Source organism: Cherax quadricarinatus, unplaced genomic scaffold (genome assembly GCF_038502225.1).
Source record: "Cherax quadricarinatus isolate ZL_2023a unplaced genomic scaffold, ASM3850222v1 Contig327, whole genome shotgun sequence".
Taxonomy (NCBI): domain Eukaryota; kingdom Metazoa; phylum Arthropoda; class Malacostraca; order Decapoda; family Parastacidae; genus Cherax; species Cherax quadricarinatus.
This window is the reverse complement of record NW_027195353.1, coordinates 195,167-211,040: the sequence shown is the minus strand read 5'-3', so window position 1 is coordinate 211,040 and position 15,874 is coordinate 195,167. Positions and strand designations below refer to the sequence as shown.

At 40.9% G+C, this 15,874-nt stretch overlaps 1 protein-coding gene across 3 annotated transcripts in view; it reads right to left on the bottom strand.

Moving 5' to 3' along the window:
• Positions 1 to 6,608: 6,608 nt before the first annotated feature.
• The window catches only part of LOC128696636 (serine/arginine repetitive matrix protein 2), a 194,856-nt gene continuing 185,590 nt past the window's right edge, over positions 6,609 to 15,874 (bottom strand). For 2 of the 3 annotated variants that reach the window (XM_070080330.1, XM_053787951.2), the window contains exon 2: positions 7,811 to 10,397. In XM_070080330.1, coding sequence (XP_069936431.1) covers positions 7,974 to 10,067 — 2,094 coding nt within the window. In that variant the 5' untranslated portion in view covers positions 10,068 to 10,397 and the 3' untranslated portion in view covers positions 7,811 to 7,973. Of the gene's footprint in view, positions 7,710 to 7,810; positions 10,398 to 15,874 lie in introns of those variants that run through there. The other variant, XR_011391144.1, reaches the window with a different exon arrangement.

The following is a 15,874-nucleotide window of genomic DNA, read 5'->3' as shown; positions in this document are numbered from 1 at the left end:
TTGGTAAACTAGCAAGTTATAGAACAAGGCTGGGAGCACCTTGGTAAACTAACAAGTTATAGAACAAGGCTGGGAGCACCTTGGTAAACTAACAAGTTATAGAACAAGGCTGGGAGCACCTTGGTAAACTAACAAGTTATAGAACAAGGCTGGGAGCACCTTGGTAAACTAACAAGTCAACCAATATGACTCCGTCATCTTGTCTACCTTGAATTGATTAATTTCATATAAAACTTATAATACATTTACGTGAATAGATTGAACCTGAATTAGTCTCAAGTTATACTAAAATGATCGTTCATGATACTCGAAAAGAATGATAAGTATTCAGATACACTAATCATTTAAAAGTGTTACTGCTGAGTTAATGAAATATGAAGATACTTTTATTGGATCGCAAAGCGACCAAAACTTATCTAGTTATAATTATGGGGAGCGTGAAACCGTAAGGATCATAAACGCCTGGGAAATGGCAAGTAAGCAGGTTTGATCTATGAATGAAGAAGGTAGCACAAATTTATTGGATCAAGAGCCCTTCACCAACATCTAGGTAGTCCTCTTCAGAGAGGGCTGCCTAGATGTGAATATTTTTAAATAAAATTTCCACAAAATTTTGTGTAATTTGTCTTGTTCTTTAACTGATTGTAAACCAAGTCCTTCTTGACTATTTACTTCTATTCTTTCATAAACTTACATAACTTACATGCAGCAATTAAGTCACATCCCAAAATTTTGATTATCGATACATTTGAAGTTTAGAATGTTCATACTGATTTTCTATTAGCCTCCCTGTCCGTAGTTCCAGGAACTGGATCGTAGCACTGTGTAGTTCTTTGCTTTCTTTGTGTTACAACTATGTGTTTCCATGTTGTCGTATTTTCTTGGCATTAAATGACACTCCTATCTTCAGTTACTCATAAAATGTTTGATATTCATAATATTTCTTTAAAATTTACGGTCAGTATCGAGTTAAACTTTTCTGTTGAACTCTATCATTTAACTGTTTCTTAGCATAGAAGCAGTCCAAAGGAAGAATTATTTTTGTAAAAATTGTTATTATAGAAAGTATTAGCCATTAATACTTTTCTAAGAGAAATATTATATGTACGTAGCAGAGAAGGGTGGGTTACGTTAGGTTTGCTTGGGTTTAGTTGGGTTGCATTAGGATGCGTTGGAATAAGATTGGTAACCCAATTTAAAAACTTCAAAAAATATTTTTATAACAATCTTGACAAAATACAGTAATCTCCTCTAAATATTATACACTCTATACTACAAATTATATAATTATCACCAAACACTGAGGAGCAGTTAAACTGAATACTGACCCAATTTTAAAGAACGCTTCATCCTTAGGTGCTATGTACTTTTCTAAAGAGAAATATTCGAATATATATTAAATATAAGGGGTGGTAGGAAAAAGTTTTCAAACAGCTTCAGGGAGAGCCTTGAGTTTTCCATGAAGCAAGTTTATTCTTTTCTCTGAGGATGAGGGTCCCTATGACAGTTCTAGAGGTGGTACCTTCCTATATTTAATACGTATATATATATATATATATATATATATATATATATATATATATATATATATATATATATAATGTATGTCGTGCCGAATAGGCAGAACTTGCGATCTTGGGCTAAATAGCAACGCTCATCTTGCCATATACGGCAAGTGAAAATTTGTGTATGCAGTAATTTCGCCAAAATCATTCTGAACCTAAAGAAAAAAATATATTTCACTGTGTTTGTTTAGTATTAAATTATTGTAAACAAATCTAAAATATATTTAGTTGGGTTAGGCTAAAATAAATTGCGCTTGTTATAATGTTAGGTAAGTTTTCTAAGTTCCTTTTGGTGCAAAAATATAAATTTTTACATCAACATTAATGAAAAAATATATCTTTAAACGTATAAGAGAAAATTTTAGAAAGGACTTAATTTTAAATGAGTTCTTGCTAATTGACCAGTTTTACATATTCGGCACCACACACACACACACACACACACACACACACACACACACACACACACACACACACACATATATATATATATATATATATATATATATATATATATATATATATATATATATATATATATACCAGTAGCCATCGTGTCCCACAATATTACACTTTCTGAATGAGCACAACTCAGGACAATATGGGTTCAGGTCAGGTTGATCCTGCCTCTTGCAGCTGCTGCACCATTATTATGACTTGCTTTTGATGTACTGGAAAACAAAGAGAATATAGATATAGTGTATAGAGACTATAAGAGCCTTGAAAAAGTGCGACCATAGTAAAATAGTACACTAAATTAATGCAAAACAAGAATAACTTGAAAAGTGGGCAGATGGCTATTTAACTTTCTAATTAATAGAACCCAAGAATTTATAGTGAAGAAAGTGAAATCAGAGGCTGCCACAGCTAAAAGCTCAGTCCCCCAAGGCATAGTAACTGCCCTAAAGCTTTCTCAATTTCACATCAGAAATAGACAGAGAAATAAATTATATTACTGTATCGTTCTTTGCAAAAGATACTAGAATTTGTATGAGCCTTTTCCTCAGTGTGGACATAGAAAACCTTCAAGCTGATTTAAAGTCTTCCAGTAGGATACTAACGACAATACATTGCTCAATGAAGGCAAATTTCAGTTACTCTGCTATGAAAACAAAAGGAAATAAAAACTGGAATGGAGTACACAACAAACTTGAATCACTCAATAGTTCAGAGGTTTAATGTGAGAAACTTAGGAGTGATAATGTCAAGATCTCACATTCAAGCATCACTTTAGTGTTAACACAGGCGCAAGGATAACGGCAGGATGGATAACTAGAACCTACACACACACAAAAAAAGAGAAGACAAGCCATTATCGATACTCAAGTCACTTGCTCTCTCAAGGCTGGAAAACTGCTGTATACTAACAGCCCCTTTTAAGAAAAGTAAAATTACAGAGCTAGAGAATATACAGGGTGCCTTCACTGCCAGTATGAACTTAAACCCAGCACCTAAATTACTGGGAAGATTTGAAGAAACATACATCATAATTTACATCTTAAAAACTCCGGAGGAATTGGTTTCAAATCTGCACATCGAAATCACCCCTAGAAAAGCTAAATGCTTGGCAAACTGTGCAAAATATCTCCACTGAAAAATAAGGGTGCAATGATTACACTAAGTGACATCTCAATAAGTGTAAGGAGACCAAGACTTTTCAACACCTTCCTTTCGTCCATAAAAGTGATTGCCAACAGATTCCTAGGAGTCTCCAAGATGGAACTTGATAAGCGCCTTACTTTACCCTTCGTTCACCTTTCGGTAATGCCGGGGGTCATTGCCCCCACTGCCCGGTTACAGATCATAACCCCTTAAGTCAGCTCCTGATCAGTGAGGTTGCGATGTGTATGTTATACTTCATGTGGATAGAACCAACAGCCTAGTTAACAAGGCCATCCACCAGGAGGTCTGGTCTGGGACCGGGCTGCGGGTGGGGAGCGTTTACCCCTGAAACTGTCTCCAAGTAAACTCTAAGTGAACCTGTTTCTTATGCACACATGAAATTTTTGGCTCTGTCTGTCAGATCTTCCTGGACTGTTGAAATACAGTACTCACGATTGCTTGTGATCCACTAAATGGGCTGACTCAGTTTCAAAGAAGAGTAACTATGGATGATATTGTCTCGTTGTTTTTCTGTCCTTGACACTCAGCTGTGATATCCACAGGTGGCATCCCTACTCAAGCACCAGCAGTCCGTACTGGAAACTCATTTTCTGTCGAGTAAGTTATACTTCTCTTTCTTTTCTCAACTGCTGGGATAGGTATACATAGGAAACGAGGCCCAAAAGCCTTCGACTATACTACATTGCCAATGACCCTGTGACTTGTTTCTTTTCGATTAGCATTTCTTCCATTTTGTCAATACTGCCCAATACGAGGTCAGTTTGATGCAATTACCAACTTGCCATTGTTTTCCCCCTAAAAATGTACAGAATATTCTTTAACATGCTTTAAGCCTTCCCCTAATGTTGCTTTGATAATGGTCTTAAGGTATGTGGATCCCTCTTTTTATATATAAACGTTTCTAGCTTGCTGGTTATAATTATAAAGAAAATGTATTTGTGTGGAATGATTACTTTTCAAGCATATTTCAAGAAATCACTAAACTTATATCACTACAGTTGTGTAAGGGCCATTTTCGTCTTATGAGGCTTCAACGATGGAGGTCACCCAAATTCCAATTTTGTGTACTACACCTTGTAGCAAGAGGCATGTGTGGTAAGTCCACAACTATGTCTCTATATGTAATTACGAACGTCCTGTCATCTTTTTTTACGAAGTACACAATTTTGAAGCGTCTCATCAACTGGTAACTGTTGTTTAAATAAATTTTTCTTTTGCTGATGATCTTTTCCAAAGTTTGACCCCTCACAAATGATGTATGCTTAATCCTATGCTCTCGACTTTTGGCGTTTATCAAAATTTGCTGTAAGGTTGTTTCTCCCTTCGGAGTTTCTAAATCTCTCTCATTGTGGATAAGCTTCTACACTGTTTTGGTAGAGAATATAAGGGATCTGATTTTTCCTAAAAAAAAAAAAAAAAAAAAAAAAAAAAAAAAAAAAAAAAAAAAAAAAAAAAAAAAAAAACTAATATCAACTCGTAGTCTGTGTTGCCGTATTCTTGCTCCTTTTCGGCGGTCTAAGCCATGATTGATTTGTCCTGGGACTAAGTTCTCTTCATTTGCAATATAGTTTGATGCTCTACGAATGATTCAGTTTCTATCTTGCAAGTAACTTTCACGATCATCATCCATTTTTGCAGGTATGCAATACTTGCATTCAAAAGGTTCGTTTTTCTTCACAAACTTTGCCAACAAACTCTTTACCACAAACTCTACCAACTTTAATAACTAAATACCATCATCACCATCTGCCTGAAAAAAAAAAAAGTTTATAACTGAAGTAACATTATATTATAACAAAGGTGATATCGTTCAGGTACATAAATGTAAACAAAATGTTAATTTTCCTGAAAAAGTTATTGAAGTTTTTTAAACATTCAACATTATATGAGTATCTGAATATTGCGGTGTCATTTGATACCATGAAAATATGTAACCGAAATAAAATATCGGTGCGTCAAAACACAGTTTTATCACAGAGAAGGCAGAGCTACACAATGATATACATTTTCTGAAACTACAAAATCTAATAGAAAAACCAGCATCAGTGTTCATAGCGCCATGTAGTACCTATCATCTTATCTGCTTCATGAACAAATAATTTTCTACTTCCAAGAACATTTCTATCCCCTTCAGTGTTTCTTAGTAACATATTTTTTTTAACTCTTAAATCCACTTTATTGTGTTTTTTTTTAAGCTGCGTACATTTGTACGTGTGCATAATTACTTATTTGAATTTGTGAAGAATGAGCTCCAACTCTTGTTTCCGCCTCTTAACTCATAATCAACTGATGTGAAACAGTCTTACCATGCCTATTTTTGAACCACTGTACAGAGTACATTTCAACTATGTTATTGCTCGATTTATTCAGTTTCTTAACCACTCTTAAGCTGAAGAAACATTTCGTCACATTTCTGTGGCTCACTCGGGTGTGTAGCTTCCAAATACTCTTTACTGTTTTTACTGGATCCCATCCCTCGTAAACGGCCTATCCATATCTACTTTACCTATAACCCGAAGTATATTGAATATCATAATTATATGCTTTTGTGTGTGTGTGTGTGTACTCACCGATCTGTGGTTGCAGGAATCGTGTCTTAGCACCTGGCCCCTCTTCGTTGATCGCTACCTGGTCCATTCTCTCTCCTTGCTCCAAGAGCCTTATCGTACCTCTTCTTAAAGCTATGCATGGATCCTGCCTCCACTACTACTGTGTGTGTGTGTGTGTGTGTGTGTGTGTGTGTGTGTGTGTGTGTGTGTGTGTGTGTGTGTGTGTGTGTGTGTGCGTGCGTGCGTGCGCGCTCATAAAGAAACGCAACCCACGGAGAATGGAAATTTTATTGTAACCTATTACTTTTAGTTGCACTGATCATTAAGATGAAGGTGTTCACATTATAGCATTTCATTTTTTTAACGAATACTATGTATTCAAATCAGCCTCATACACTGGTAGAGCTACAAGCCATCATTCACACACACAAACATATATATATATATATATATATATATATATATATATATATATATATATATATATATATATATATATATATATATATATATATATATATACACACAAGACAAGCCACAGGAAGGTGGAAATCTTTAACTCAAGTATTTTCGCACTTCTCAGTGCGTCATCAGGAGCTATGCAATGTTGCAACTGAAGGAGTGAGTGGAAGTTTTTCCTCAGAATAGAGAGCCAGGAGGAGGCGTCAGGCCCACTCTGTGCGCTATTCTGAAAAAAACTTCCCCTCACTCCTTCAGCTGCAACATTGCATAGCTCCTGATGACGCACTGAGAAGTGCGAAAGTACTTGAGCTAAAGATTTCCACCTCCCTGTGGCTTGTCTTGCATAGTTAAGATCGCCTGTCTGCGATTGTTTATATATATATATATATATATATATATATATATATATATATATATATATATATATATATATATATATATATATCCAGGCATTACCCACACCACTAGACCAATCCTTCTTGCCAAAATATAAGACTATATACACCTTGATTTATATCTACTATTATGACGAAGATGAGCAAGTTAATGAAGTGAGCTTCAACAAGGAAGTATACCCAGCTTTTCTCCTAAATTCTGGGTAAAAACTGCATACCTATGTCCTAGGAAGCAAGATTCCTACAGTTCTAGGAATAGTGTATGACAGATTCTAGGATGTAACAAACCAAGTATATCCCAGAAACTGGTAGGTTTGCCAGGATCTACGACACTGCATGCTAACAAGGTTCTGGTGGCAGGAATTTTTGACACGTGAAGTACTTCGTATTTCTAGGGGAGGCTGTAGAAAGGGATAACTTGGAAGTTTTTGAGAGATGAAATAAAGACAAATCCTAAGTGGAGGGTAACTGTAAAGCCCTAAGACGTGATGCCAAATTCTGGTGATATGAGTACTAGCAGATACTGACTGGGCATAAAAAATGAGGAAGATAACTTCACAGTCACATACAACACTTAGCCCAAGATTAAAATTAGTGGTAAAGGACTATAAAACGGTCTCTGGATCTCTGGGACTTCAGAAAGCGGACCCACAGCTCAGCGTGGTCCCACGTCTGGGAAAGTGAATTCCCACCACTGACTCTCAGGTGGTGGAACACGTGTTTACAGACGTACGAGCATAACTCCAACACTTAGGATGTTGGTACAGGATTAGTTTAGAGAACAGGGAGACCGGCCCAGGACTAGTGAGGGGCATATTCTTGGGAATGAAGAAAGCAAAGCAAGGACTAGGCTAGTAAGAAAACATTAAAAGTTTGAGTCGGTTGGGGTGTAAGGCCATGACTAGAGCTGGTCTGATATTTTCAGCGGCAATTGTTTGACTAACAATATTTAGTTTTGGACTAGAGCGATGCGATGGGCTGGGCAAGGGTGACTGAATCCAAGAAGGAAGACTCTGGATCACAAGAGAATACTGTCGAACCTGGGAAACCCGGAGAGAATCCTGGCCCAGGAACCACAAGGGAAGGTAGATCCGGAGACCAGAAGAAAAATTAACCTGAGGGCCATTGAAAAAAAAAATAACGATCAGGAAATAAATATTGGCACGCTATTGGTTCAGTGTTACACAGCTTAACATCAATATATTGCTATCACAAGAATTATATCTTATATTATTTACTGGATAATTCAACCATTATTTTGACTCGAATGGTTCATTACCAAGTTAAGAGGGGCGTTCATGCGAGGTGGCGGTAGCAGAGGTGGATTACCCTCATGGTCAATGTGAGCTACAGTAGGCAGTGTTAGGCAGCGTCAGGAATTACATATGTAGTTCCACGTGCGCCACGCCTCCGTTGTGACGTGAGCGACCTGATCCAGACCCACACGAGGCAGACCTTAGCATGCTGCAGTCAGGGTCTTGAGGGCTCTCCTCCACACCACTCTGCTCACTTTCTACCAATTTACTATTAATATTTTTAACTGGCGGCGTCCTTCCGTAACATTTACTACCATCGCTATAACTGCCATTCATCTTCACACGACTCACCACACTATGGCCATTGGCACGCCTTGTAACGTCTGCACCACCCACCAGAGGACTTAGTTTCGTAGGAGTGTGAGGACTGCGGCCCGGACTACGGCCAGGGGTGCGGGCGGGGCTGTGGGCGGGGCTTTGGGTGGGGCTACGGCCAGGGTTGCGGGCAGGACTTTGGGCGGGGCTGCGGCCGGGGTTTTGGCTAGGGCTGCGGCTGGGACTGCGGCCAGGGCTTCGGCCAGGGCTGCGGCCAGGGCTTCGGCCAGGGCTGCGGCCAGGGCTGCAACCAGGACTTTGGGCCGGGCTGCGGCCGGGGTTGCGGGCGGAGTTAGGGGCGGGGCTGCGGCCAGGGCTACGGGCTGGAGTGTGGACAGGGCTGGCAGCTGGACTGGAGGAACAACTCGCCCGCTCACGAACCGGACGCATGGTAGGTGGACTAGGGACTATCTGGTCACATTCCTTAATAGGAGAAAGATGTGGAGCTATGCTAGACCGTAGCCGGCGACGAGAGGGACGAGGCCGCGACAGTGACACCACTCTAACCTCCACGTCATCCTCTACAGAAAATTCACTTACTGCGGTAGACACAGCGCGACTCAGAGTTCGCAACTGTGCCCGAGAACGACCTAACTGGATCTGCGGTAACTGTGGCACTGAAGAAGCCCGAGCAGGTGGTGTTCTAGGAGCAGTATTGGTGGGCGACACCATAGCAGAACTGAAACGTCCACCTTGCTGTAAGTAGCGCGAGGAATGATTTTGAAGATGGTTTTTTCCTACAGTTGGTGAACGAGCATCCTCTGATGGAGTGGATGGGGAGAGCCCAGGAGTGGAGGAGGTGGAAGAGCGCGGAGAGCGGACAGCTGTGGTGGTAGTGTTTATAGAATCAACAGATACTGTAGCACGCAAAGCTGTGTCAGTTGTAGATGAAGGCGTAATTTGGTTATTTGGTGGGCGACGAACTACTGCCCAACCACAAACGGCACCCTCCCTCTCCGTCCCGCCTTCACGCCCATATGCAGCAAAGGAGTGAGCAGAGTTTGAGCCACGCAGGTGATGGCCTCTTATATACTCATAGGTGGTGAATCCCAGAAAAATAATATAAGCATGGAAAGCAGCGAGATGTACCAGTAGGACTTCTGCTACCAGAGCCACAGAAAACACGGTCGACAACAATCCGATGAAGGCGCCATCATAGACTAGAGCACCGAAGATGGAGAAATGGCAATAGGGCGCCCCTTCCGAGCATGTTAAAGAAGCTTCATCACTGGGATCTTCTTGAAACTTCTGTTCTTGCTTTGGTGCCTCCCATGGCGAGAGGTATTCTTTCTTGAAATAGTAAAGAACAATTTCTGCGAGACAGGTGGCCATGACCAGGAGGCAGCCCAAGATGGCCGTGATGACACACGCCAAAAACACTGGGTAGTTGCGACGACCCACGCAGTGGTTGAGCCATTTACAGTGATGATCAAACACGTCTACACACTTGTTGCACGCGCTACAGTGTTTAGTCCGACTGGAAGATATAGTTATGTTACACAGATGACACCGACCGTTTTCAATCACATGGCTATGTACGTTACGATCGAATTCGGGCACTTGTTGGCGATCTTTGCAGGCCCTGAGTTGAGGATCCGCTGGGTCAAGTGCCAGAGCTACTGCATGTGCCAGCACGTGGGCGGTGAAGACCACGCCTGTAATGACTGCTAGAGGCGTAGCCAAGCGGGAGTGAAGGGCGGGGAGGACAGCGCCGTACATGAGGGAGGTGAAGACGAACATCACCAGCCATGCCAGCACCTGCTGCGGGTGCAGTGGCAGCTGGAGGCCATGTACACGACGCACACGGCGCGGGCCTGCCCACCATGGCCGCCCTTCACCCATTGCACACCACCATCATCACCGCCCCCGTCCCTCTCTGCCTTTATTCCGTCCACCCTCGCTCCACCGCCCGTAGCCTCTTGCCGGGGCCTCTATTGTAAGAGGTTGTTCCTGCATATAGCCGCTTTTCTGTCCTCACACAACCTTCCACTTACGCCCACGCGCCTTCACGCCCACAACCGAAGATGCTGTCATGAAGACGGGGACTCATAACATACTGGGAAGCCAGAGGGCTGCAGCCGAGACCAGGAACCTGTGTAGATCTGGTGACCCCCTGGAGAACGCAAGCACACTCTTCAACTTGTGCTTGTGTTTTAGTAATCCTGTGGGAACCTGAAAGGAAATACTGCAATAAGTAGTAATCACCCTTGGAGGCGAGCTTGTGGCTCGCCTGAACGTCATATTTGACATGCGTACGTCACAGCATCATCTACCGCTACTAGTACTGTGGTCTTCATGCACCACAAGGTTCTCTTCTCACCCACCAAATAACTTTACCTTTATTCCACATATCTCCACCACTCATGTCTACTAAAAATAGAAATGTATTAAATTCTCCTGTATGGCAGATGAAGGCACTAACACAGACATCCTCATCGGCACCTGCATCACAAATGTGTAATACCCGCTAGTCCATCACCACTTTCGTTTTCTCATTCAATGAGTTCATAATTGGCCAGGACTGAGCTGTAAACAAAAAAAGTGAAACGGCCATATTTTTTTTTCCACAGAGTATGGGAAGACAAGCGAAGGTGAGTGACGTCAGAAAATAGTTGGCATGTGTTATGCTTACGATACCAGCCAACCAACCACAGTTCTGGCCTATATCACAAGGAGCAGCACTGTAAACATGTACTACTGCTGCGTATCATGCTCAACCTCACTACCCAGAAACTCTACAGATATACCAAGTATTACTTTTTAAACCTTTTATGTAAAAGTTAAGACACTTGTGCAACATCTGCTTATCTTTATTATAGACGTTTCGCCATCCAGTGGCTTTATCAATACAGATTCTTGGACATAATTAGAAAACAGAAGAACTATATACACTGGATGGCGAAACGTCTACAATAAAGATAACCAGATGTTGCACAAGTGTCTTAACTTTCATCTTGTCGGTATTGTATACCAGTCTTGCACAACATGTTAAAGTAAAACTGCGGGGAACTTGTATTTCTTTATTGGCGCACTACTTAATAGAAGCATACAATGAAAACAATAGCCCACAGAAATGGCTATCGTTTGTCAAGCACAAAAAAAGGATGATTTCAAAAGAGCGGAAAAGCAAATGTAAGGAAAGCAACATAAATATAAAATGCCGAAAGACATCAGGTGGTAGAGGACGGATACACTGCAGTCGGACACAGAGCGGGTCATTCAGTGAAGAATACAATCTATGACTTCCCTAATACTGCGTCAACTATGAGTACTGGAGCGAACAAGAGTATGCACAAGCACGCAATATTTGATAGAATAGTACTAAAGAAAATAGTACCCAAACTAAGCTCCTCATTAGGAGACCAAATCAGTTGCATATAAAACACACCAAGGTAGTGGAAGGAGAGAGGTCTCACACTTCTCTGTATCAGGTAGTGGAAGGAGAGAGGTCTCACACTTCTCTGTATCAGGTAGTGGAAGGAGAGAGGTCTCACACTTCTCTGTATCAGACAGTGGAAGGAGAGAGGTCTCACACTTCTCTGTATCAGGTAGTGGAAGGAGAGAGGTCTCACACTTCTCTGTATCAGGTAGTGGAAGGAGAGAGGTCTCACACTTCTCTGTATCAGACAGTGGAAGGAGAGAGGTCTCACACTTCTCTGTATCAGGTAGTGGAAGGAGAGAGGTCTCACACTTCTCTGTATCAGGTAGTGGAAGGAGAGAGGTCTCACACTTCTCTGTATCAGACAGTGGAAGGAGAGAGGTCTCACACTTCTCTGTATCAGGTAGTGGAAGGAGAGAGGTCTCACACTTCTCTGTATCAGACAGTGGAAGGAGAGAGGTCTCACACTTCTCTGTATCAGACAGTGGAAGGAGAAAGGTCTCACACTTCTCTGTATCAGACAGTGGAAGGAGAGAGGTCTCACACTTGATAAAGCTCGCTTATGCATCAAGTGTCGCCTAAAGTAAGGATACCCAGGTGTTGCTTGTGTCGTATTCTTCAACAATCAGGAAGCGATAAAGCTACGAAGGTCTGACAACGCCTGATTGCCCTAAGATGAGAGTAGTTCCAATTTGTTGAATCAAGAGCCCTTCACTAGCATCAATGTAATCCTCCCCCCTATCCCTTCCTTTTAAAGGGTATATGTCCTTATGTCCACCTGTTGGTTTGTTGCCCCAGTACCCAAGCAGTGAGAGCGTATTACTGCATGAATGCTCACTCTTAATGTCTCTTCAGAATGTGTTTTCCTAATGTGACTCCATGTACAGCCCGGATCTAGTGGCGTAGGCTCATTACCACACGTTAATATTCTAACTCATCACGTTTTTCATTGCTATTACCATCAGTTTTGTTATTCATTTTCCCTTTTCCTAATGTGGTTGAAATTTTCCACAATCAACTTTTTCACTTATGTCCTGCAAACTCTTCGTGTTATTGTGTCTAAGGTGTGTACTGTTGCAGTATTATCATCATACATTACCCGAACCTCCATCAATTATTCTAGTCTCCTAATTTTAATGTTCCTGTTATAATAATACTACTTATACAAAAAGCTCTCAACCTTGCACTGTAATATTTTATTTCGCTTATACTTAAGTTCTTCAGTTCCTTGAAGCATCACTGATATATGATCATTTGTACCAGTTTTCATTTTTCATATTCATTTCTCAGCAAGAGAAATCCCATTGGGAAATCTACATTTGTTATTACACTGATAAGTTCTGTCTCCCTGACGGCTATATCTGGCTTCTTTGTTATTCTATCTTGCCATCTTCCAAATTTATTGGCGACAACATCCACATTTGTTTACCGCACACTAATTCTCGTATACTTTACAGGTGTGCGTCTTGTGAATGTGAGGGATACAAGGTGAAAGAGTGAGAAGTATGGAAGAGATGGAGGGAGTATAACAGGACAGCTGAAAGATTTTCCTAAGAGTTAAACATCAGGGTAAGGGATGTACTTGGTAGGTGTCTAGCAGATGATCAAACTAAATGCAAATTATGTGGTCAGGCATATGGTCACTGTCTTGAACACTATGTGCTTATTGTCCACTTATTGAGGAATATAGAGACAGACAGTATAGTAGCCTATGTGGCATGTCAAGATATCTTATTAATAAAAATAAGATACCAGATCTACTAAACAAATTTCCTAAATTTGTTTGTAACAGATAAGTAAACCGTATATATAAATCCAAAAGTACACCTGTAACCCTTTTGGGGCCTAGTTCCTAGGCCTTTTGTGTATCCATCCATATCGGTCCACAGGATGGATATGGGGTGCACATTAGACTAGGCACTTCGGTGGCAAAATCTAATCTAAATTTTGGTAGGTGAGTTATGGAGTACTTCTGGGTGACCGTGGGGAAGATTTTATGATTAAGCATAAAATTCATGACTGGGAGGACTGTAAAGGTATTAGAGGAAAGAATGGGATGAGATGAGTGGGAGAGGAAGAGAATGAGTGTTGTGTCGCACTGCTGTGTGTGTGTTGTGTTGCACAGTGGGAGGTAGAGTTGTACTAAACGAGTTTTATTTTCGGGGGTCGAAACTCTGCTCCTGGCCCCACCTCCTAGACTACTCTGATCGGCATCACTGATTTCTGACCTCTTGGGCCTCATCATATTAAGTTTGCTTCCATCAATGCCTCATCTACTTGTTAAAAAAAAAACTTGTCTCATCAGTGTTTCTATCTTCCATATAAGTTCCCTTGTTTTAAGGCCAGGTATTTCTAGTAGTCGGTCCCTGTTCACTGTATCAATTTATCTGGGCATCTTGCACGTTGTACTCACGTCGCTTCCAGAATCATCAATTTCAATTCCATTAAATTAAAGTTCATAGTGCACACCTGTCATCTCTGGGATTAGTCTCGATGCTAACATATGGACATTTTCAAGCATATGAACATGGTTGATCGGATGGGAGCTCCACACGAGTGTGTAATAAATGGATTTGTCAGAGTTCCTGAAGGCTATTTGTGAGATTTACTCTCCTTGCACAGGCTGTCAAAATTATGAATTGTGTTTCTCCAGCAATATGCCCAATGTTATGTTCAATCCTAGATGTTTTTCTTTGGCCGATGTTTGTAGTTTCTGTTTCCAGTCTACTCAGTCTACGATCTCCCCCTCTCTCCTTTCCTAAATTGCACGAATATAATTTATTTGCACGTAATTCTTGTAACTGCTTCTTTGACAAGCCTTACAACCTCCTAGTCTTCCTGAAGGCTGTCTCTTCTCTGGCAGGTCATTTATATATTATCATAATAGTCCAGATTTCATCATATGTTGCTACGTTACATCACCTAAATTTTACTGGCTCATAACATTAGACTTTCTTATAAATAAGCAAGACACAACTGCGATAATTGCCCATCCAGATGCACATATTAACTCAACATGTAGTTGAACGTTTGTAAATATTTAATATACGTTGATATTATGTTTATTATGGTAGTGTTACAAATGTCGGGTACTGAATAGCAGTTTGGACAAATTGAACTGCTTCGCAAAACCGTAGTCCCACAACGATGGGGGCAAACCAATTTACTCTGAATGGCGGTAGAAACGACCAGGTTGGGAAACATGCACGTGTATCGAGGGGGCACTATTGAATCCAAAAGTAAACAGGGTATATACAGAGAGGTCTTTTTCTTAAGTGCATTTACACTGACATTGTAGTTTCCTCTTCTTCTTCTTCTTCTTCTTCTTCTTCTTATTATTATTATTATTATTATTATTATTATTATTATGTTTTCATTATTATGGGGAAGCACTAAACATGTAGGCGTCATACAGCACCTAGATAATTATAATCAATCGAGTTTCACCCTAGGAAAAGGAAGGCATCTCTAATTTCCTGAACAAAGAATTCTTCACCAGCGTTAAGGCATCTCCCATGAAGGATGAGCTCATTGTAAACTCTTAATAACTCACGTGTAATTGATGGGCTGTGAACCTAACAAACTAGTGTGGTGAATGGTTTAGAAAACCGACAAGTTGAAGAATTGAACACTTATGCAACACATGGGAATCTTTATTGAAGAAACGTTTCGCCACACAGTGGCTTCTTCAGTCCAATACAGAGTAGAAATGGGTAAGGAGAGGAGAAGTTTGAGGTAATCAGTCCCTCAACCTGGAATCGATATGTTCAGTCCATCACTCTTGTAGGAAATGCAGCATAGGCCAGAGAGGTAGCTTATATACTGCAGTCAGATGAGGTGAAGCAGGAGGAGGCGGGATCATAGTGGGACCTGCCACTAGTGTAAGTAGGTCGTCGTCCAAAGGTTGGGCAAGCGTTGAAGTCTTTGTACCAAGATCCCATGATGTTACAGTGTCTGACATGTGATGAATGGTTTAGAAAACCGACAAGTTGAAGAATTGAGACACTTATGCAACACTGTGATCCCGCCTCCTCCTGCTTCACCTCATCTGACTGCAGTATATAAGCTACCTCTCTGGCCCTATGCTGCATTTCCTACAAGAGTGATGGACTGAACACATCGATTCCAGGTTGAGGGACTGATTACCTCAAACTTTTCCTCTCCTTACCCATTTCTACTTTGTATTGGACTGATGAAGCCACTGTGTGGCGAAACGTTTCTTCAGTAAAGATTCCCATGTGTTGCATAAGTGTCTCAATTCTTCAAACTA